Source organism: Bombus terrestris, chromosome 8, assembly GCF_910591885.1.
Source record: "Bombus terrestris chromosome 8, iyBomTerr1.2, whole genome shotgun sequence".
Classification (NCBI taxonomy): domain Eukaryota; kingdom Metazoa; phylum Arthropoda; class Insecta; order Hymenoptera; family Apidae; genus Bombus; species Bombus terrestris.
Genome location: NC_063276.1, coordinates 2,504,623 through 2,529,915, shown reverse-complemented (window position 1 = coordinate 2,529,915; position 25,293 = coordinate 2,504,623). Strand labels below are relative to the sequence as shown.

General features: G+C 37.1%; 1 protein-coding gene across 5 annotated transcripts in view; it reads right to left on the bottom strand.

Moving 5' to 3' along the window:
* Positions 1–25,293, bottom strand: part of LOC100647186 (ras-specific guanine nucleotide-releasing factor 1) — a 56,314-nt gene that overhangs the window by 20,023 nt on the left and 10,998 nt on the right. For all 5 annotated transcript variants that reach the window (XM_012310973.3, XM_048408253.1, XM_012310974.3 and 2 more), the window contains exons 5-9: positions 6,905–7,011; positions 4,770–4,917; positions 3,484–3,791; positions 1,122–1,351; positions 744–940 (exon numbers count right to left, since the gene is read on the bottom strand). In XM_012310973.3, the coding sequence (XP_012166363.2) occupies positions 744–940; positions 1,122–1,351; positions 3,484–3,791; positions 4,770–4,917; positions 6,905–7,011 (990 nt within the window). The remainder of the gene's footprint in view (positions 1–743; positions 941–1,121; positions 1,352–3,483; positions 3,792–4,769; positions 4,918–6,904; positions 7,012–25,293) is intronic.

The following is a 25,293-nucleotide window of genomic DNA, read 5'->3' as shown; positions in this document are numbered from 1 at the left end:
GGGAAAGTTGGAATATACTAATACGTAAAATCTCTTTAAATAAATTTACCTTCAAAATATTTAAAAATCTGTTTTTCATGAGCTCTGCGTGGGAAAGTGGCCAACGCAGTTTCTATGTATATATTGATTTATAAAGTAACGAAACAATTCAGCCATTAATAATAAATGTTAACCCCTAGCATTTTTTTTACGTTGTTAGTAAAAATAAACTTTTCCACGCGTAATTACAATTTACAGATACCGTAACGAGCACACCGTGACAAAAATTTACGTGCATTATAAGAGAAAAATAAGACGACGCGCGACGCCGCTCCGTTTAATCATCAACGCTTAAATGAAAAGCTGAAAAAAAAAAAATGAAACCTATTTTGTTCCGAAATGAAATTTCCACATCGAGTAGTCTTTTACCTACGGGCAACAATTTTGCCGATCGGGACACGCAGGATTTTCTAGATTTATAACCGGTGATCACAACTAGTCGGAAACTATACGTAACATTATTACTCTCTTTTATCGTTAATTGGTCAATAGCTGCGCTATACGTGACGCAAATATCGGCCGATGAAATAGAAACCCGGAAATATTATTTCTCCAGGCATGTTGTATACGTAAGCCAAAATAAAAGCTATTAATTAAAAGCTCGATTAATCCCTATCGATAAGATCGCCAAATTTTACCGCTGTTAATCGACGTTTAATCAATTTGTTTGTTGAAACAAATCGAATAATAATAATGCGACGTACCTGATGCATAGGATACGTTAAAAAGGTCTCCAGTGAACGTCCTCCGCAAGCAGTCTTGTTCTCCAATCTAGTGAGCAATGCAGCGAACGAAGGTGATGATTGCTTGCATTCAGTCAACACTTGAAGACTGTAATGGTGGTTCCTGACGTATTCTTGATAAATTGACAACATTGGTAGTAACATGTCGAACAAATCGCCTGAAATCACCGAACATGATTCTTTCTATCGCTAGCACAGCAACGTTCTAGTGAAGAATTCTTCCATGTTGTTACGTAATCTTATATGTTACATTTCCAGTTAATAACAAATAAGAATTAACCAGAATGTTACCTAAACGTTATCTCGATCGAATGGCTTAATAGAAATGAAACTACGTACCTAAAACTAAAGTGGGCCAGCTCTCCATACGAGAAGTGAGACCCTTCAGGAAGATCTGATGAAGGAACAACACTGTTTCGCTATTCAAAAATATGCTATTCACATCCTCGTGACTACAAGGGGGTTTCTTTGAACTGGCAGCCATCTTAAAAGGCCTCAAGAAACAGCTCACTAATATCTCCATCTGTTCCGTATATTCTTCTTCGGCTTCCACCATTTGAAACACTAAGCTGAAATATCAAGAAAATCCGTTTTGTCTTCTGTCTTTCTCCTTGTTAGGCAGAGCAAAAGATAAATACACGGGGAAACGGAACGCATATATTTTGAATTAATCGAATATATGAACGAATATTTCCACTTATGATAATTTAGCCCGCTAGGTTGAAGAACAGTCAAGGATATTAATTTCATTTTGCCTCTAATTAGTTGTTGGGATAATTATCGCAGCTGCACGTTCAAGGCATAGTACAATTAGCGAATCGGCCTCCCACTCAAAGCTAATGAGTTTCCGCCTCGAGAGATCATTACTTCCAATATGCCTGGAAGGAAATGACGCAGTGTTCGCCAATGAATCTTCGTGTTTCACATGAAACTAAAATTGCTGTCGCTTCGTACTCTGGTGATTATCGTTTCACGTCGCAACTAACATTATTTTCGATGTTTATATCACATCGAGATGTCATTCTGAATGGAGAAATTAAAGCTACCTAATATTACGTACGTTAGTGGCTTTTGACGAGTTGTAGGTAAAATCGTAACGTTAGGAGATATAAAAGCGAAAAGCTAGATCGTAATTATTCCTCCTTCGATCGATATATGTTATAACGTAATCGCCAAATCCTAGCAACGAATGCAGCAGATATTTGAAATTAAACGCGAATATATAGTTTAGCTTATTTCCGTTTCTTCGTGTCTTTAGTTGGTACAAACGTGTAGTAATCAGTAGCAAAGTTTCGATGTTTACAATTGGCAAGAAGGATACTTAGACTAATGTGAATACAGAGCCGGATGTAAAGTAAGAATGCACTTAATGATCCTAGGCGAGCGCGTCTCAACATTTTCTGGGAATAGGTGCAAAGTTTACCTGGTTTAAATGAGCGAAGCGGAGGAACGCAGAGAGAATGTGGCAGCAGACAAGCGCAACGGTACATGTATATGCACGTATACGATGTTGCGGTAGAAGATGAATAGCAACAAGGTCAATTTCAAAGTGCCTTTGAGAGAGTAAGTCTAACAGGAATTTAGGATATGTTTAATGGCTTTTATGTAATTTATACAAAGCTTTGTTCATCTTTCCGTGCTCCCGCACCAAATCCAAACTAAGCACAAACAGGTGTAATTTACTATAAAATTATATCTACGATAAGCAAAAGTTTTAGATTAAATTCAGCTGTTTGATCATCGTTTAAATAAGGTAGCCGAAAATGATCATTTAATAACGTATCGTCTCATTTCGCTACTTTTACATGATGTTACGAGGTTAAAATTACAGCAAAAACCGCGGGAATTGTCCGAATGACTAATTAATAATGAAACTGGTTGTTAATCAGCGCGCATAGCGTACTAAGTACAAAATTCTACCAGGAAAATAATGCTCTATATTATTTATCGAAGCAAAATTTGCTATCTGAAATTGTTTTGCTGTGGGACCTCGAGGGACAGAGTGCTGCCTCTGTTTGTTCTGTTCTTTTCCTCAATCAAACATTTATTAAGCGAATACAACACGTCTCGGGAGAGTATTTAATCGAATGAGAACACGAGCAACACGAAACAAACGTAACAAGCTCGATAGTGACAAACATGTACGGTAATAAACAATTCGTCTAAGTACTTTTCGAAACGAGCAATGTTCCATAATCAACGTCGCGTTAAGCCACTATTTAGTAATTAAATATCATTTAATATTCCGCAAATATTATTGCTGACATTTCACGGATACACACGCGTCATATCACCCTTATTAAAATGTAATTGTTATCGATACAATATACGGTTGTTTCGATTACTCGACAGGCTATTTATTTGCAAGTAAATCAATTTCAATGTACTCCTATTTACTCCAACATAGACAGTTAAATCAATTAATTAATTAAAACTAATTCACACCTGTTCCCTGTAAGATAGCGTTAATGTTTAAGATACTACAGGATAGAACGCTATATCAATCCCATTTGAATTTATCCCTTGTTCCATCTTCCATCGCCGTCTTTACAAAAACATTTAACATTGAAGTTTTCATATTCTAAGAATTTGATCTAATAATCGTAATTAGATTCGAGAAAGCTTTCAGCACCGTTGCTATCTTAAGCGATTGTTACGTGTTTACGCTAAAGATTGAACGAATAAGGACAGTAATTCCTACCTGTTCCGCTTACGCATACTCTCAGCATGAGGGCTTTTAATGTACTGCTCGACGATCTGCTTCCAACGCCTGCGGCACAGCCAACCCCTGAAGAAGCTTTGAACCTTTTTAATTTTCTGCATCTCGATCGAGCCTTCGCTGATATCTCGTAATCCAAACGCTGAAATTCCCGAACCATGCGCCTCGTATCCAAAAGAGGATCCCGATATGTATAAACTGCCAGTGCCTTGGGACATGGTCCTTTGAACTCCCGGTCTTCCTGTATACGACGAAGCTACAGGCCTTAACTCTTTCTTCAGGGCGCACAGCTGCAAGAACACGAATCACATAAAATAACGTAGGACAAAAGTGAGAAAATCTCGAAAAATTCATTCTTTGAAATTATCGGAAGTGTCGAGTTAGATCATGTCGCGATATCACGTATAATACGTGATATGCCCTTAAATCGCCTTAATAGGCAAATACTAAAATGTACTATGCCGATTTAATTAAAAGGGAACTGACAAAGTAGAATTTTCATTATGATACGAATACACGAATTCCTTCCTTTTTATTTTGAGATATAAATTAGAATGGACATCCTCGTATTTAATATACGGGACTTTTCAGGTCAAGGAATTTTTATAACATCGAGCTATCTATTCTTCTAAAGATCTTTATATGCGTATACTCGGAGAGGAACACATATCAGTTAATTATGTTAATGGAAAGTAAGAGATTATACCGTACATGACGTATATATATATTTTTCATTCCAGTTGTCATCGCTGTTAATACCTTCCTCGTAGTACTTTGTTTCTTGGAAAAAGGCAATTCATTTTATACGCGAAATTAGATTCGTTGTTACAACATCGGAGAAAGTTTTAACGAAACCTTATCCTATAGCAGGCTGTAACCATAACGGGCCATCCTTATCTCACGAAATACTGTTGTGGCAAGGGACGATCGGAGTTTAGGAAACGTTTACGACGTTTCCCATAGCCGTCATTGTTAAACCGTAACGAAACCCAGGAATCTGTGCACGAATGTGACAATAACGTATACGTTTCCGTCATAGTTGCAACAATGTGAACAATTTTGTCTCTCTTGTTGTATCGTTTGTATTACGTAGAAAATAAGTATGTATGCGGTCGTTTTGGTTATTATGCAGATTGATGTTTTTGACGTCGTGTCACATTACAAAGAATCGTGACGACACCCTTCGGGGCGAATTTCCTAGCTAATTGAAATAACCTTAGCTCCAATTCCACTATTTGAAAATTAGGCGAAGCTAGTGTTTAACATACTTCCCCTCGGAGCTTCTTTATTTCTGATGCGAGCTCCTCGCATTGCTGTGTGTACTGCCACTTGGCCGTCTTCTCGGACTCGACAATCTGCAACAGGTGCAAATGCTTCTGCTCGAGCTCCTCCTTTTGCAACAGCAATCTGTTGAAACTGCAATGAATAATCAAGTTGCTAGTGGAACAGATACATACATCTGCCTTCGTGTTTACGTTTTAATCAGATCAAAATTCACCGTAATTCCAGCCAAGCAAAAGATTTTAATACAATTCTGATTGTCTTAACCTTTGGTAGATATAGTCAGAGATTGATAAACAACATACAGCTACAGCAGATGTTAAACTATGAAATTGCAAGTAAAAAGCTAGTGTTGTTCGTCAAAATATTTTTGCAATATTTTGTACAATATTTATATGTAGTAGTTTTTGAATGGCATTCCGTCTGACTTGTTATTGTACATCTTGTTAAAGCCGCTTTTAGATACTACAGTGACTCGTGAAACTGTTGCAACCCTTTCAAGCTTTTTTAAAATCGAACCAAACGGATCGGTTTTTATTTAAAAGCTAGGAGAATTAGAGCTTACCACATGACGCATAAAAAAATTTTTGAAAAAATTGCGATTGGGAACAATCGCAAAGGAAAAAAGTAAACGTCCCCATTCTTTAACTTTCTTGTCGTATGTTTAAATTGTATTCATTCCAATTGCAATTTTCTTCAAATTTCCTTTATACCTCATTCAGTAAGCTAATCCTCTTAAGATCTCCAAAAGATTCAAGACGTTTGATACAATTTGAAAAAACTCATTCATTCTTAAAATTGCAACGCGTTTGCGAGTCACTGTAGACAATACAACTGCAAACGAACTTGACATATTGACAAGTTAAGGATCACTTTAGAAAAGCGTGCAGTCGTTTCAAGTAGTATCGAACCGAAATTGATCAGACAACAGAGTCCAAGCGTTCTATGTACGCTATTAGATGGTTTGTTTCCTTTATATCTCCATTGTGTAATTTCATTTTATTCTTCTCCGTGCGTTCTTTTCGCATGCACCGATGGCTTAGAATATATTAAAATTTCCGATGAAAATGAAAATTGTCGACAGCGTGCTATTTTCTATTTAAATATCTTTCCGTATCATATATCTCGATTCGAACAAACGATTTTTATTAGTACAAGTGCAAATAACTCCAATTCCCCTACCAACTGAAATTTAATCGATAGCCACTAGTCCTTTCACGCGATGACAAACAACAAGCTCGGTAGCATCCCAAAAACACGCTATTGGCGGACGTAATACGAGTAACATCATATCGTGCCGAGTCGTAAAATGTAAAATGCTAGCAATCAGAGAAACCAGTAACTCAAAAGAGCAAACGTACGTATGTATATAATATATATGTTGGTAATATAAGTCCACGTTGATCCAAGGAAGAAGATATCCTTTTCGTACGTATCCTTTCCAAGGATTATAAAAGTCGGCTTCGATAAGAGAGAACAATATTAAAATATAACCCTGAACGTTTTTTTCTCCAGCTCTTTATCCATTTCAGATCTTACTTGATCCTATTCGGACGCGGATAAAATTACCTTTATGTTAAAATACAGGAAAACCCGATTCTGATCATTGAAATCTCGTTCAAATTTCGTTCAAATTTTGTTAATAATAGTTGCGAATCGATAAAAGAAGGATCAGGGCAACGGTTGGTTGCCCGCCTGCTTTGGCGAAAGAAAAAAGAACGGACGATGAACAACATGCGATGTTAGTGACGCACGTAGAGAACGTTATGGTCGTTTGACACACCTGGAGGCATTGCCAGCGCGATCACGTTTGTCACATAGGCAAAGCCATTAAGGCGCTAACGTGAAAAAGAACGGACGAGCCAACCACGATTTCGAAATCTATGGCAGCCGTGCGAGCTACGGAAATGAAAAAATTAAAATAATCTTATTGCTATTTTACAAAATACGAGAAAGGACAACGCGTAAGAAGTTATCGTTTTATGATTTATTTCTCCACTCTCTTCATATTGTTAAGCTTCTTTTGATATTTTAAAGACCTTGGACCCGAACTATGCCAAGATATCATCGTTTTAATCACGCTCATTTCGAACTATAAGTTACACACATAATATATAGTTACCTAGCTTCTCGTATAGCTTCGATCCACGTTTTGCAGTCTGACTCTGTAGCCGCTTTTAGCTCGTATGATCGTTGATTCTCCCTTCTATAGGATATCGCGAAACAGTGCTGAAACACATCGTGTAGCAAAAGCATAATTAATCAAATTCCATTTCGTATCTGTGGAATGATGCGTTTACGGCGAACTTCGTGTAAACTTAACTTATTCGCTGTACTCGTTGTCAGTGATTCGGTTAATTGCAAAAGCAGAGGTAAGAATTTGAAAGAAAATTTCGTCCGAAGCAAACAACAAGTTTACGCTGCTAACGCGTTTCAAGTTGATAGAATTCGAGTAACTCGACTAAACCGAGAATGCCTTATTCGTTTATTATTCGCCAATAGATCGACGCAAATCTTGAAGAAACCGTGTTTCGATATAAATCGTTCCAATAGCAACCGTAGCGATGGATAGGGCCGTCGGACTTCGAAAATTCATTGAAAAGTTTTAATGAACCAAAAACAAATATACAAAAGGCAGAGATGTGGGCGCAATAAATTATACGCCAGTCAAGCGTTAAATACATTCCGACCGATCAGGTACTCGTAATTGTACATTTCGCCGTATTGACTCAAGCGTTTTATTATAACCCGCGACATCGTACTGCGGGTATGTTGTCAAGCGTACGATCTACACGAGAGAGCGGACGCACGAGAGAGCATGTGGCCTATTGTAAACGAAACCTCGGTTCGAGGTCGACAACGAGTGAACCGTGCAGTATGTTTGTCAACGATCGAAGATGTGTACGGCCAGTTGCAATGAAATTATGCCGACAGAGTGTTCAAAACTCGAAGCCGCTCCAACTTCCAGCGACACGTGCAATAATCTAGATTCAACTAATGCAACTATTTAGGTCGACGAAATCGATGTCAACGGAATTGTTGATTAATTTGAGAAACCGTGGTTGGAAGATGCAAAGATGGGAAATTCTTCGCGAGAGAAATTTCGAATTTGTTGCTTGGTTGTTCGTAGCGGATATTGAAACAAATAAGCTTTCAATTGCAAACCGTATTTACGTGTACAAATAAAACGATATTCCTTGTACGAAGTGGAAGGCTTTTACGAAACATACTGAATTATTCTAACAGTAATAATAATTTCATGAAGACACACGAAGATGAGAACGTAGTACTCTGGAAAAGGAAATATTTTACGACATGTTACGAACAGATTATGCGTTTTACTCGAGAAGCGTATTATTAATGCAAAAGTGAATGTTATCAATAAACGAAAATGTAGATTTGTCGATGCGATGAGTAGCGTTGCGTTGTACGAAGAATTTAGTTCGCTTTGCATAAATTTTACTGCGTTTCGATTCTCGCGCCACACGGCCAGCAATTTTGAGTATCGCTCGACACCTTCTGTTTCGACCTTTTAATTTCTCAGACTGCGAAATCGTGTTTCCATACGTTCCATGTTGCGATACATCGTTGATTGTGTTTCGTTTCTTCCGTAAGACTTAACCGAACATCTGTACAACTCACGACAAATACGTTCGCTGCTTAAAAAAAGGGTACGTTTCAATGAAAAGACCGAATACAAAGGTAGCGCGATAACATTGCGGAACTGATCGAAAGCGTTGAAACAAAGTGATGAAAAAGAGAGACGTTTAATAAATCTCTGAGAGATCTGTCGTCGACATCGGTATATCTCGACAGAGAAAAACATCGGAACCAGAAGTTCTTATTATCGAGTCGATTACGGTGCTGTGTATAAGGCGAGCCAACGGGACGCCAGTAATCCATCAAGCGGTTGTCAAGCACGTACTTTCTCCACCACGAGGACGCATATTAGACGTTACTTACAGACAATTTGCCGCCGACTCAGCTACGAAAGTTTCTCTCAGGGGAGAAAACGGTTCTTGGCTCTCGCCTTTCCGCCCGGTGCTCGAGTTTCAATTTTTTTCTTTTTTTTTTTTGCGATGCCAATTAAGGTAGGGAAGTTTTATGATAGGATCCCTAGAGAAGAGCGGAAATAATCCCTTTTCTGTCTCACTTGACCTATTACGTCAGTGTTTTCGCCGCGCTCCTGTTACTCCACGAAATTCTCAGACTGCCGCAGTTTATTCATGCGTTACCCACCTCGAAGATCTGTCCTGCTTTACATAACTTTTAGCGGAAAGCCTCACACGACTTCGCCATGATTTCGTATAGCATCAAATTCATAATTTCTCACGTTCTAGCTTCGCGAAAATAATTACGCGTTTATCTCCGAAACATGATAGCACGATATGATACAAGTTAACGGTACGAAAGAAAATAAATATCGAACGTGTCCTAATCTTTTATTTGCACGCGAGGCTTTAGCATTAGTTGAATAATGTTTCTCATTAACGTCAAAATCGTTCAAACGTCAACTTTTCTTGCTCCATTTATATTTAGGTCGTGCTAATTGCTCTCCGTTTTAAAGTCAGCCAGGTTTATGACAGAAATCCTCGGGCAAATGGAAATAATTTCTTCGATGTCTTGGCAACCTATGACGTCACGATCTGCTTCATAATTTCGTTTCAACGTGGGATTGCAAGTTCGATCGCATCCAGCTATACGATGAAGTAAAGGAACCGAACGATTTTTCGTCGAAATCGCAGGATAGTGGGAAAGCATTCGACGCGTGATACATCCACCAATTTACTAGTCAAATATATAAAAAATTGTAAATGTATATATAGAGCATCGTTCGAAGCTTGTGTAAGCTGTGAGGTTGCGATTCAATCGAAATTCACGACAAATACGTGAATGGGTATACTGTCGTTTCGACGAAAGAGAGACTATTAATAGTAATCGTCGCTAGGGAATTAATGTTCCTTTGGCCAACATGGATTAAAGTCAGCCTCCAACCACTCCCTTTAACTTTGATACTCTGCAGGGGATATGCGGACAAGGCCATTCTGTGTTTCTATCCTACCTTTCTCATTTGTTAGCCTAATTCGCGTCGTTCTGCTTGTTTCGTTATCTTTTCATTCGTCTAATTACATTCTGCGTACACGTCGTATGTTGGTATTATCGTATTATTTTTACAACGTTGAATTCGTCCAACTTTTATAATATTGTTCAACTTCTAATTGCATTAAGCATAATTAGTAAGAACGCAAAGTTTGGCAAAATTCTTTCACGAATATCGTCTGTTCTCGGTGAAGGATTATTATTAAGGGAATTAACGTTAAACGCTTTATTTTCTCTGAAAAATGTTCCCCGGCTATGACTTTTCTAATAAAATTATCCTACAAAGCGCATCGGCAACAAGTTTTATCATGGATATAAAAACCTTTGTTCCCTTGAGCGGATAATTTTTAATTATTCGATATACGATCGTATGGTATTCGTTGCCCAATGCCATTAAACAAGACTATACCTTTCATCGACTATTATTATCTGACCATGTCGTTTTAACCGTTTAATTCCTCCATCCGACGAAGTCAGAAATTGTCACAAAACGAATCAGATCCGAAGAAACTCGATAGCGGAAGGTACCTACCTGCTGGATCATCTGTATCCACTTTGCAAGAAAAAGTGATTACTTTGATTGCTAGCTGTGCGAGTATCTTGTTACTTATGACTGGGAACCAGAATTGACTGGCGAACAAAACGAACTAATTCCCTGGCCAATTATAAAGGGACACCTTCCCTGTCTCTCAATGATGAAAAAGACGAAATAATTAATCTCACGATAATGACAATGCTTTTATTATTATTAGCGTAAGAAAGAATGATAATAGATTATTCCTTTTGTGCATAGGTTCTGAGAACACTTTCTCGAATTGTGAGATACTTTTGTAACCAGCGGTGTTTCGTTCATAGAATTTTCGCGAGTATTCCCAGATTAATATTTCACCGTGTTTCTGTGCCTAATTTAAATTCATGCGCGGTAGGTACTCCAGATTCCAACGAAAATACTGTATTCTTTTTTTCATCGCCGCCTGGACAACCACGAAACGCAACTTGACAAATAAAAAGAATGGGGAAAGTACAGCAACGAAGAGAGATTTTACGTGGACGATACGTGGGAATAAAAATACAAACTATCAGCTTCGTTTGATCTGTTTGAATATAACGCGTACTAAATCCAGCACAGATTTCACAGCATACGTTTTCCTGTTTTTAAACTACGAAATATCGGCTAGACGTTATCTTCTCCTACGTGTATTGGTATTGGTATGGAAGAAAATCGGAAGCGAACGAGGCAGCGATACGTAGGGGCCGCAGTTTTCCGTCTCGATGAACTAATCATACCTTTTCAGCCGTCGAATCCGACTGAACAAATACAGAAGTATAGTGTACGAAGTACAAATCCAGATACGGGCCAGGCACTCGTACAGCCGGATGAAATTGGAACGGACGTCGAGTGTAAATATTTAACGGAAGCGAGGAGGAAAACAGCTCCCTAGCTGATGGAAAGAACAACTTCCTAGGGACGTTGTTTATGCCGACGATATAAAGAATAGATGCTGCGGAGACGAGTTCTGCCACGAATGAGCCAAGGTACCTGCTGAAAGGAATATCGCGCGAGTTTTTTTCAAGATGAATCGTTTACTTATATCGCCACGGCTTGCTTAATCTCAACGTCTATTAATCAAAGGAAAATCAGCGAAACGACAAGGAAGCATCGGGTCGTTTCACGTAGAAGAGATTAGCTTTGGTCAGACGTAGGACGAGCGACGGTATCGATAAATCGTCTGACGAATCTTTTCCTCCATTTCTTCCACGCTTAATTTTTCTCGCTCTAACGTGACGATCGAAATCGTAGATAATACAGCGAGTATCGTTAATCCTGCGCACACATACTTTGTGACATTCTGTATACACGTGAAACGTGGAACAGTACGCATTTATCGTTATAGCAGGGAAAATGAAACACGTAGGACACGTCAATTTATTTTCAGATCTAGAGTCGAGGAAAAAGTACTGAGAATAATTTCAGTGGCTTGGAGCAATTTGTTTCGTGCTCTTGCATAGGCAAGCGAATCAATACGTGTAATTTCGGTGTAGAAATATTTCACATTCCGCAAACTATGTAACGAAATAACGAAACACAGTGCTTACGAACGTATGAAAGTTTTGAAACAACGTATTTCTATATCCTATTTCGTCCGGACGATATTCGCTTCGAACATTTCGCGCAAAATTACTCTGCGTATTGTGTGAATTACGTAAATTAGCGCGCGTTAATTTCTGCACGTTATTATGCTTCGCTGACATAGAAATCGCGTTCAAACGTCGATTTCAATGACAAACTTTCCAGATGCAAATGAAAATCGTTTATAGTACATGATACTAATTAATATGAAAATTTATTTCTAGTCGATAAACTGTTACCTTATGCCGTCCAATATAGGAAACGTTAAACACATCGACCGAATCTTTCATTCTTCGTGTAAATGGAAACATTATCCGTGCTAATTGAATATACGTCCATCTCGAACAAATACACACAGTTATGTATGAAAAATAATGGTAATGTACATGTACCTAATGTAAAATAATAATAATGTATAAACATTAGGTCGTCCGAAAAGTTGCTTTCGTTTTAGAAGGAAATAATAGATGCAGAACATTTTCCTTTTTATATTATTTTATCGAATTACGTATGATCCATTTTGTTCTATCAGGATAAAGATCACGACGTTTGATTGATTAGGTTTCATGTTTGTATAAAGATGCGTCGTTGTAGAAGACGTGTCTGTAAAAGAAAGACACTTTCCGGACGACCTAATAGAAGATATATGAATTCGTAGTCGCGAATACAAATCAATAGCATACAGGCTCGAAATATTGAAACAAATGAAATATCTTTATGAAAGATTTAGACGGTTTACGCGAAATCAACGTTTTATAGAAACGCTTGCAAACGTTTAATCCCAACGATCGTTTCCTTTTTTTTTTTTTTCCTTTTTTATAAAGATACTGGGCAAACTGAAATTACAGATAGCGCAAAAAGACAAGAAAGAAAGTTTATGGATAATCGTTTCGTTGAAAGCCATTAAACGAGCGAAAATCGTTGGAAATGATCAAAGAAATTAACGAAATACGCATTTTGCTTCGATACATTGGCGAATAACGTTGCATTTTACGAAGCAACTGTCAAACAAACTTTTCGCTTAATTATTCCCACTTTAACGAATTATAAATTGTAAATAAATTAAATTAGCTATATTTAAAAATTCCGTGTGTACGTGTATCCCTGAAAAAGTAGATTCGCGCTATATATCCGAAATTCTAGTAACGTAATTTTTCGTGAAGTAACGTAAATATTTCGTGAAAACGAAAATTTCAATAGGATTCGTACGTATCGGTGATTTATCGATATAACGTATCGTAATTGTCTAAGAATCATATCTGCTTGTACACGAGAAACGAATTAATCGATATAATTAATTTAGTACGTTGTAGCGCGTTGCGTTTATCGAAACATTTCGATGCGCATCGAATCGATGATCACGTCGTCAAGCATAACAGCACCACGTCACGAAACAATGAATACTAACAAGATCGTTCGGTAGAAACTAGAAACGCTAATACTATCCGAGACTCGATTCACATGCCGATGCATCGTCCGTTGTTAAGCAGAAAGTCACAGGGGAATAAGTTAATCGACGTTATGAAGCCACATCGGCTCTGAGACGTTCGCGTTTCACGGGGATTGCCGATGCCACTTATCATTATCGATCCGAATACGGAATTACCAATACGTACAACTGTAATCTACCTGGCATAATATACGAAGGAAATTGAAACAAAACGGGTTAACAGTAAACGTTTCGATGGAAGAGCCCTTGATTGCGCTGAAAGTGCCTTTGCTTTTGATGTCTTAAGATGAGCTTGAAGATGCCTCGAGAAGATGTCTCGCTGATCAACCACAGGCGTCGGTTGATTCGGCTTCGATACCGAGTTACAGTTTTATCAATTCGTTCCTAACGATCTATCAACTTGCATCGTTTACGTTAAAACGGATAAACGATTTGACGAGGATTCGCTTGAAAGTTTTCAATGAAGAATGAACAATCGAGAGTTAATCTGCGGCAAAAGGAACGAATTAACTATGTGAACTTTATTTACGAAGAATATCGTGCTGGCGGTTCTTTTTTTATTCAATAATAATTATTAATCGATAATAATATTCAAGGGTATTACGACACTTTTATTTTCTTTGGAATAACTTCACCGAGCACTAAAAATATCCCGTGACCTGTTGTAAGCCTTTGTCACTTGAAAATTCTCTTGTGAAAAACAACGCCATTGCCGGTTTCATGTACACCGTTACTATTTATAACCTTTTCATAATCTGTCACAAAGGAGCACGTGAAATGTTATCTTCGTGCTTAAAATATTTTTTAAGATGTACGATTATACATATATTTTCTACGCATATTGCGTCAGTCATAAATTTAGCGGGGGCGTCGCGTCGTGCCTGATTCCATCCTCGATTTCTTATCGGAAGAGAAAAAGCTTTCTCGACTTCGATGATTTAGCAAAGAAAATATGTGAGGAGAGATAAGTAGATAAGTAGAAGAGAAGATTACATAGCTATTAGCTGCCAATTAGCAGATGCATTTCGACAATGGTAGTAAATTAATGACGATAAAGTATACTTAATTAGAAACTAAACTACAGAACTTCTCTCATTCGTAGAACTGTACCGTAGCCACAATTGCAACGACTTACGGAACGCCGCTCAATGTTATGCCATTTAAAGCTTCTGTAATAAACGTCTACTAAACCGCTTCGATATAAAATTAATTTATGCAGATTATTTCCTTCATTACATGATACGTATTAGCGGAATTCCGCGAATGAAGCAATTTTCTCTTTGTTACTGCCGTAAGAGTTAACCGAATGCAAACTTTCGAAATAAACGAAATATATCCACGTTGCCAGCAAATACGATCAAATTTCCAAGCTTTTATTTTACATGCGCGGTGTAATTTATAATAGCAATCGCTGCGTATACGCAATCCGTGGAATATCAAAAAGATCGCTGGTATTTTATAAATCGCCGCTCAACTTTTTGCAAACAGTTTAAGTTAACACCTTTATGTCTGGTGATCTATTTCTGTATTTTATTTCTATTCTTATTGAAGATGACACGGTGGAAATGAAGAATCCGTGGAAGATAATGGAAATCGTTAGTTCGCGCGGTGATATTAAAAGCGCGTATTATTTTTATCCGGCAAAGAAAGTTTGACAATCTAAAAGTTTTCTCAAGTCGCGTCGATTATGAGTTTTCAAAGGGTAAACTTCGGTTGTTTAATCGAAGAAGACCGACATCCACATACGTTACAGGCTTTTTAGGTAAATACTGGCGTTCAAGCACGAGATAGCGTGACAAAATCGTGCGGTTTATATAATCGGTATATTAACAAGCAACTGATTATCGAAGACGGTGCACGATGCAAGTGACCAGTTAATCCGCGGTTATTAAACGAGATTTCCGAGAGAAATTGAGAACCGGTTTGTATCGTAATCCTTGGGTGTGCGAGTCCGCGGGCAGGAGGAAACTATTGACCGGCTGCGGCTGATACGAACACCTTGATGATCCCTGACGTCCTGTAGGTGTGATAAGAGATAAGCGTAAGTGAAGAAACTGCGCGCCAGTTTCGCGAGATGAGCTCCCATGAGAAGCTTATTTTTAGCTCGAAACAAAATCGATTTATCCCTTCTGATGCTACGCCGACTGGCACTACGCTTCCGTGGCCTCTCGGGCCGGCATTGCACATGAAGAAACGAGCGAACAAGGGAAAACCAGAGGGAAACGCAGGCAGCGCGCATGAAATATAAAGCAAGCAAAAGGCAGAGGGAAACGAGTAACAGACCGAGAAAAAGAAATGAAAGGAACGTGAACAAGAGGGAATGAAACGAGCTGTTTTAGCGGCATAATATGCCGGCCTTGGTTCATAAAAACAGAACTTTATTGAGAATCTAGAATTTCGTAGTGATTTAAGGATATATCTGACTAGAGAACCGCTACAAATTTTACAGCGATGCAGTTCGACTCGGGCCACGTTGATTCTCTACGTTTTTCTTATTCCTTTTTCGCAAAACCGAATAAAAGGTGAGAATACGCGCGTCTCTAAAAGATCGTCCATTAGATAAATCAGAAATTTTTTACGCTATTTTAAACCGTGTAATTGGAAAATACCGTAACGTGAGATTCCTTCCGAAATATCGTATGTCGTCTCTTGGTGAAAATTTCAAACGCTTTATGTCCTGATAATCCGGGAATAAATTATGAAGCCGATGACAAAGATCGCTTTGTCGAACGCAAAGGCACTCGAGGCATTCGATATCGAACTTGGGATGTTTACTTTGAACTTCCTCGTATAATCCTATCGAATCGTAAACCGCAAAAAAGCTTTAGCGACAGTTTCCGCTTGAACGTTAAATTCCTCTCGCGAACTTTAGGAATTCTGATATCGTATTACAAACAGCTAAAGCTTTTTCAAATAGATCAAGCTTCGCGACGGATCGTAAAATTATACGTCAACAGGGTCATCCGAGTAGCTAATAACCTATTTCAGTAGCACGATGTTTCCTGTTCCATCATTTGTTCTATTTCCGTGAAAACGAATGATACGATCTCTTTCAATTTCACGATTCATCCCATATGGATTACATGCGGCAAAACACACGGAAAAATCGGATACGTTCGTTCGTCTGTTACGCAATTTTATCAAAGGTTCTATTGAAATAGCAACAGCCAGAGAAAAACTATACCTACGATTAATTCGCATACGCGAATCAAAAACGGATACCGTTTACTCTGTTTCGTAAAATATCCGCCATATAATAGAAGCGAATCGGATTAATGGTCGCGAGATTGAAACGCATAATACAATTCGCGACTCGCATTCATTCGATATCGAGCGTTAAAACGCGATCCGATGCATCTGAGGATACCAACCGCGTGGAAATTGAAACTGTATACGAATGAGAATTTCGACGTGGACAAGTGGCAGGTATTCAATGCGATTCAAATTCCTTGCCACGATATTCGTGCGTAGGAAGATGCGAATTTTAATTAAGAGACTATGTATACGGTATTCGCGATACAATTGTCGTCGATCGACTGGAACGATACTGGATAAACGTCGTTTATCCCTGCGTTATTATTCCGAACTTATTCGTTCGTTGTAAATGCATTATAAATTTTAAATGTTTCGCGATCGTTCGTTTTCTTCCTTGAAAATACTTTCCAACGATGTTATTTGATTTATAATAATTTTATTAGAGACATGTTCCGTGTATGTTCGGCCTCGGAATGAAACGCGAATATTTGTCAAGCGGATCAGAATGTTTCCGCGTAGAAAACAAAATTCTTACCAAGTTATTATATAAATGCACGAACGATTTCAAGATATTGGACTTATTTTCTATAAAACGTAGAAATAAATTTCTCGACCCGATCTACGCTACGGCAACCAGATTCCAATACCATGAAACCTAGCGCGGTTATCGCAACATTTGAGATTAAACGCAAACGATGTAAAAATATTTTTATTACTCGGTTCAATAGTTTCACATTTACCACCAAATTTCACATCCAATTTAGACGTAGTGTTTGCGCGGCGAAGGAACCTGATATTAAAATAACATATCCGCGGCTGCAAGCAACAAGAGGATAACAAAGAAGAAAAGAATAGTAATTATCTAACCAAACGGCTAAAACGAAACGTACGAAATTAATTCTGCCAACGAACATGAACCCTCCTTTTAATATTTTTATCCCTTTATCTTACTAATATATTTTTACATCAATACGAATCTAAGTATAATTTTTCCCTCAATCTTAAGGGTTTTATTAAGGGTGATATTTCTGGAGCATAATACTTAAGAACAAGTGTCTGTATATAATTAAAGAGATATACGTATACGTATATGAAATATTTGAACGATTTAAAAGTCTGCAAAAAAGAAAGAATAAAATATTCGATCAACGCTGATCAATTCTATTTATGTTTCAAATTACAACTGTGAAGAAATTAGTTTGCCCGATTTATTCTATAAATCAAATTAAATATAAAAATAAATTTTAGAGAAATATGCGTAAATACCGATAGTATGTTGTTTTCATGAATATGTTACGTATTATTTATTTTCAGTATTTGATACTGAACTATTTATATACTGCTCGATACCAGTATCTAAATAATGGCGTAAAAAAGCATATTAAAAGCCACGAAGAAACAAGTAAGAAGTAAAACATGCGAGAAAAGTCTACATTGAGCGTACTTTTACGTGTACAGTGTGCTCTTAAAACGTATTACAGGCCATCACCTTTAACCCTTCTTCTATTATTTTCACCGCGTGACATGGTTTGCACATTATACTTTCTATGCAATTTAACGATTATGTCGTAAGAAATTTGTGGATATTTCGATATTTATATAACAGAACAGTATTTGCAACGTATATTCGATTGTTTTCGTACATAATGAAATCTAACAGCTCGATACGACGAATAACTGGCAAGTTTAAAGTAACTTGATCTATCCCCGTTAATTCGACCTCGCCTCTATCCACCATTTTTCCATACAAATTATTTTCCGCTATCGCGTTGAAAAAATTATTTCGTTACGTCGAGTCACCGAATTTTTGCTCCCTTTTTAATGATTTTCCTCTAAAGTTGTATTTTGCCACGCGTTCGTGACTGGAAACATGACATTAAATCAAATTAATATCAATCGATATAATAAAATTAATAGTTTGATAGAAGCGACGTTACCACTTTGTACAGCAATTTTCCTTCCTCTTTGACCGTTCGATTAAGTTGCGCGAATTAACGTTTAAAATGAAAAAGATGAAATATATAAATCTACTTGTTTAATAACGTTGTCTTTTCAGGCAACCTTTAATATTACAATCAAGAGTTAATAAAGAAGTACTTTCTATTCGTGCGCGCGCGTACAAACTTTTGATAAGATATAAATTAAGAAAAGCAGTAACCTTAACGTTGAAAGAATATTGCTTTAGAAACTCGAGAGTTTTAATTAAAATATTAAAAGCAAAACACAACAAATAGTATCGCGAAGAATATGCTGCGTTATTGTAAAAACTAAAATTGCAGCATTGAAAAACGTCTTATGGTAATTGAATGACTCAAAGTTTTTGTTTTATAATGTAACTTGAAACTTCGTATATTGTGGCAGATGCTAACTAAATCTATTACAAATCATATTCATCGTATTCCATATAAACTATAATTATTCGTCTGTAATAATTTGACTTCTGCCTGACTGCACAACAATTAATATCATTCACTGTTTATTCGTAACTTTGTAATGACAGAATTTGCGACAAGTTTAATTAATTAGGAATTTTGGAACGAAATTTCAGCAAAATTTTCATTAGGTTGGCTCTAGTTTTCCCAGTAACACCACAGCTGGCTTCGGTTCGATACTACACTATATACAACGTTGATATACGATACGTTTCCCATAAAGGTATTAGGTAGATTTAATCAAGCAATTTAATTATTTCGGTTTTCCTAAATTGTTAGTTTCTTCGAATTAACGAAATATCGTACGTCACGATTAATGCTATTATTATAAACGCTGGATTTATTACTTAAAGGCCAATTTTTTTCAAGTGCATTCTAGTACATGACGCCACGTTTTTTATATTTATCTTTCCTATCGATACAGTGATTTTGAGTTCTTTTTATAATGCTTCTTTTTATACTACCATTTATGGGAGTAATTACGATCAAACGAAATGACCTTATATTTTTAAAAGAAATAAGATAGCAGAACAGAGAAATTTTATATCAAAATGGAGGAAGAAGCCGTATTAAATTTTCTCGTTTCATATTTTTATTACGATGTTTCTATCCGCGTATAGTAATATCGTATAATAATTCTCGTCCATCTAATTTATCTATCCCATGGTATTTTTTATAGACTTCATATATATGACGTTCGAATCAATTTCAATTTGTAACAATTTTGCAACGCACTCCAATATTTCAAAATGCTATCATATTAACATAATGATATTGCTTTCGAACGTTAACAGTTCATCGAACTTATAACAACTTATTATGTAAACAGCAGATATTATATTTACATTAGTTGGCGATGGCTATTGAAGTAAATAAATATGCAAATATCACGAAATGCAATAACGTGTAACTCTACAAAGTCTGTAACGCGACTAAATAATAATAATAACGATGATAATCTCGATAGCAAATCAAATGTCCATCGCAACGCAAATAAGCTATTTGCCGTTTTCGTGAATTTTGTAATCTTTACTCTCACCGAAGTCACAAGCGCAGTCCTAATTATGCGCTTTATGGCCTGCCAGATAAATTATTAGGCAGTCGCTCGATAATAACAAGAACCGTGTGTCATAAATTTGTACCCTGGTGCATTGGTAATCAATGGACATGGCGCTCTGTCTCTTGGCTCGCGACCCACACCTCCATTTAGCCGACTTTCCAGATATCTTGCCAGACTAGCTGGACTGTACAAAGGTTAACAGCGTCGCTGATCTGCCAATTAGGTCAGCCTCCGCGATATAAACCAAGGGATAAGTTAAACACGTTAGAAATCTTCGAGGTAATCGGTCAATTTTACAAACGGGACGAATTTTTCCCTTCGTTGGTTTATCAACGTTCTAAAACTACAAAATGAAAAAGAAAAGTCTATTTTAACAAAAGGCAATTCGAAAGCAAATAACAAATAACACAATTATTTCAAACCATGGTGAAACAAAATCCCTTTCCTCGGGAGTTCGAGATTCTTCGACTACGAGGATCAAGAAGAAAGCTATACAGAACGATACAAGAAGCTCTGTTCGTGACACGGTAACAATGAAATTTCTCGCATGATCGAAGAGAGATACCTGCGTATGAAAAGTAGCAACCTGTACGGAATCTTTTTCCATTTCATCTGTTTTTATATAGAAAGTTTACTGAGCGTAAGGTCAAAGGTAAATCGTAAAGCCATCGATTGTCCCGTTTCCATCTGTCGTGTGTAACAACCATAACAGATGCGGAACAAATTTCTCGAACAACAGCCAGGCAATCGTTCAACCCATGCTGGAACTTAGCAGATTGACTACAATCAGAAGCGATGTTACAAACCAAGGAAAGTAACACGACAACTTTCTAAGCATAAATATATCACGGACAGATGGAAAACGAATTATCTTTGCAAAACAATTTCGGCAACGAGTATTCTGATTATCCATTCATCGAGTGCAACCACTACCATAATTTTCTTCATAGGAACGCGATAGTATCGCTTTAACGAAATCTATCGATTTTCCCCTGTTGTAAAATTTCTGAGCGTCGTACGAGAACGCTGCGGCGCCTGTGCATACGTGATACATTTTCGCCGTATCCGCATTCGCTATCCAATGGTTATATCTGTGTGTCTTATAAGGACGGATAGGAAAGGTACTGCTCCAAGATCGATAAAGGAATTTTTTCAGCCTGTGAGGCTGAACGCGCGTCACAGTCCTGACAAATTTATTGTCCGATAAAGTTTGTATGAAACAGGTATCGCCTTTTATTCCAAATACGTATATAATAGGAAATCCGTGTAAATATATATTTACCCTTGTTCTCGTCCTGCTATATGTATATATATTTATATGGCAATAAATAATTCGCAAATTAAATCTTATTCTTATACATTTATTCTGATTTAAAAGAGTATTTATCGTTCGTATTTCTTAAGGCGTTTCAAAACGTTATTTGCCAGGTGATGAAATGGCAATAAAATTTATTTATTGATATCGGCGACTTTCATGAGAAATCTAATATCTTGATATACACTTTCCCTGTACTTTCGATATTTAAAAATAAAAAATTGTTACCGACTTCCTTTTGCACCGCTTCGAAAGGACGATCGATATCCACACGCATTGTTATTAGCAACGGCAAGCTTGCTGACGAGCTGTTGTTTGCATATTTATATTGTTAGCATGATTATTATGTTTAAAATATAAGCTTGCATATAGTTTCCATATTTTGTGAATGCTTGAATTAATGTTATAAATGAAATTGATTAAACCGCTCGATTAAGTCAGAGAAGCAATTTAAAGGCAGAATAAAAAAAAAAAAAAAAGCAAACGTGTTCGAACAGCGATGTAAAAATCAAATGGTACGATATGAAATTTTTATATTTTAATTGCCAGCAATTTCACGTATGAACGTATGAACTGTAATGAAATCGTTGCCAGTAGAGACTGTTCGTTTATTACTCTAGTTATCTTTCAATAACGTAAGCTGCTCCACTCTATAAAAAGTAGCTTTGGAAACGGCAAACAAATACATTTTACGGCACGTGACATTGCAAGATGGAAATAATTGCCTTTCCTCTTTGCGAATACTAAATAGGCTAACGATCGTGAACCCGCAAACGGAATATTAAACAAGCAACACGAATACTGTCCTTTGTTTATTCACGAATATCGTCCTTCGTTTATTCACGAATAAGTTGTACATCATAATTATCCGTACTTTAGGATTTCTGAAACTGTGAAACACATTTATATCTGTCTATAACATGCAGCAACTATAGCTATCTTGACCCGTAGAAAAGATCAATTACGCGCTGGAATATAATAAAAATTACGTATAATATATGAAAGATAGATATGAGATATCGAAGAGATATATTAAAATTACGTCTAGGATAATTAAATTATACCGTTAACGAGAAGCTGTTTTCTTCTAGAAAAGGTTGTTCGTTTTAGCAGAAATTGTTCCGCTGTTTGTGAATTTCAGAAAGCAATCTCCTTTGATCGAAAATACGTATCTCCGTATCTTCAGCCCCGCGACATGATCAAATGAAAATATTCATCCCGCGTCATTCGTTGAAGAGCATCATTTATTAAAAACATCGCGTATTCACATGGTACGGTATTCGCGAATTCATACAAACGAAGGGAAAATTTACAAAATGTGGAAATCACTCAAAGTCGGTGTAAGTATGTATGTACCATATATTTGTTTCTCTACCGCTTTCAAAAGAATAATTTTCCCAATGTTTATGTATATTGTACGTATGTAAATATGTACGTAACGCGTATATATGCTCGGGTCTCGGTATCTTTTTAACTTCTTTTGGTATCCGTGAAATAATCTTTACGAATCACGTATTTCTAACGTGCACGCAAAAACGTGCATAGAGATATATGGTCGTCTTTATGGCGAGTAGTTAGTGACTATATTATACCGCTGCCAAAAGGATGTACATTAAAACTATAATATTTCGTTCATACAAAATATGTCTGTATCAAATATGCATGTACGATTGTTTGATCTAGCTTTTGCCAACTCGGCTTCCGAAACAAAAGCCTGTCTTACCGATGGATTCGCGAGTAGACCATGAGACGAGAAACGCGTTATTCTCCTCCTTCCCCTCTCCTTTTCTCTCCATTACTTGCTTCTGAATATTAGATTCTTAGCGAATAATTAATAAACGAATGAAATAGATGCAGATACTACGACGCTGTCGTTGTTATTAAAAATATTTAAAGTTCCACGGTTAAATCAAACACTGACGATCGAAAGGTATTTTTGTAACGCCATTCCATTGCTCGATTGTTCACTTGAAATCTTCGCAAAAATTAAAATACATAAAAATACATATTTATAAAACAAATAAAAGTACTCGCAACCTGCGATCTCTCGTAAAAATGGGCGCCGGGTATCTCTTATTCTTACAGCATAGAAAATTACTAAACTTATAAAATGAGGAACGAAAGTATCGTTACAGAATACGCGGTACATTTTTCGAAATGTCTACGAAGAGAATATTGTTTAGTTTTTGTTATTGGTACCTGTTCCATAGTGCCTCATAAATTCCACGTATCGAGGTCATCAGCTTGGTTGATCGAGTTATCTGCCGATATTTAAAGCGTCGTCCTCGATAAATACAGCATCGCGAAAGAAAATCCATCCGCATCTACCGATGTTTTACACACCCTTTTCCACTGCTTTCCGACTATCGACTATTATCAACAACGAAGTTGATACAATATTTATGAAATTTTCATTTGTCCTATCAACGAATAATAACGCTGTTTATCAGCCACGTAAAATTCATTCGATTGCCATCGATTCAAATATGCTCGCGTATACTTGTTCATGAACGAGTTGTAAAAGTGATTTTTACCGATGCTACTGCAAGAAATACCGATGAATATTAAATACCTTTTAACATTTTAGCGCATCCAAACGCACGAGGCGTAACTTGATTTCCATCAGATCGAATGAAACAGCAATGGACGAGAATAACAACAAGCTCATAATTCTCTGGCGTATTCGTGCGTCGAAAGGACTGCCGATGTTAACGAAGTATAATAGAAGACAAGTTTTAGATCCGATGCACAAGATGGAGAGTAAGCCGCTGATAGAACTTGTACAGCAACGCGAAAAAAGGAAGGCCACGCGCCGCCAAAGCAGCTGTATTTTTGTTTCGCAATTTTTTCACAAACCTTCTCCTCGGGTTTTGTGAGTCTTGCGGCAGCTGCTTTCGAGCAGACGTTTAATTAATTTGCGCTCCAAGGATAAATACAGAGTGGAGATGCGAACAGCTGTATTTTGCAGCGTCACGTAGAAACGGAATTAAACGTATAGTAAACAGCATCGCAATCTGAATACAATGCAGTTATTAAAAGAGATATTAGACGGATCGTATAGAGAGTAGGTCAGCTGATATTATATCAATCGATTATTGCCATTCTGTTACTCTCATTCCTCTACTTTAATCTTGAAGCCAGCAACTTCTGAACGCCGTTGTAACCGAGGTTCGCAATTCGAAAATTTGATCGGTTGTCTCGATAGGAGGTCGTATTAACGACCGATAGAATCTAAACTCGTTAACAAAGTTGTTATAAACTCTGTATGAACACTCGGACAAATAACGAGCTCATTTGCGAACAAAATTTACGCAAAACCATGTATATATGGTAATAGGCTACATAATTGCTAAATTCGAAACAAGGGAGATTCCATGTACAATTTCCGTTAGTATTTGCTGCTATTAAAACTGCTATTAACATATAATAAAGATTCATCGATAAAAGGTATGAAACCCTATTCTGCGAACAACAAAGATTCCAGTGTTTAAACTATAAATCGTCAGATTTCGCAATTCGAAGGAAACGCGCAATATCCATTCCGATCCCATCGCAAACGTTACAGCCAGGATAGAAAGATGAAGACGAGACCGAGAGAGTAGCTTCAACCACCTTTCGAGACTAAGTAAAACGAAGACAATGCTAGCCGTGAGACAATGGTACGCTAAAACGGGACGAGCACTTCGACGTAAGAACGACGATGTTCGCCGTAGTCATTGTTTCGTGAACGCTCGTCACGTCAAGGCTAACGGCTGCAATTGATTTCTC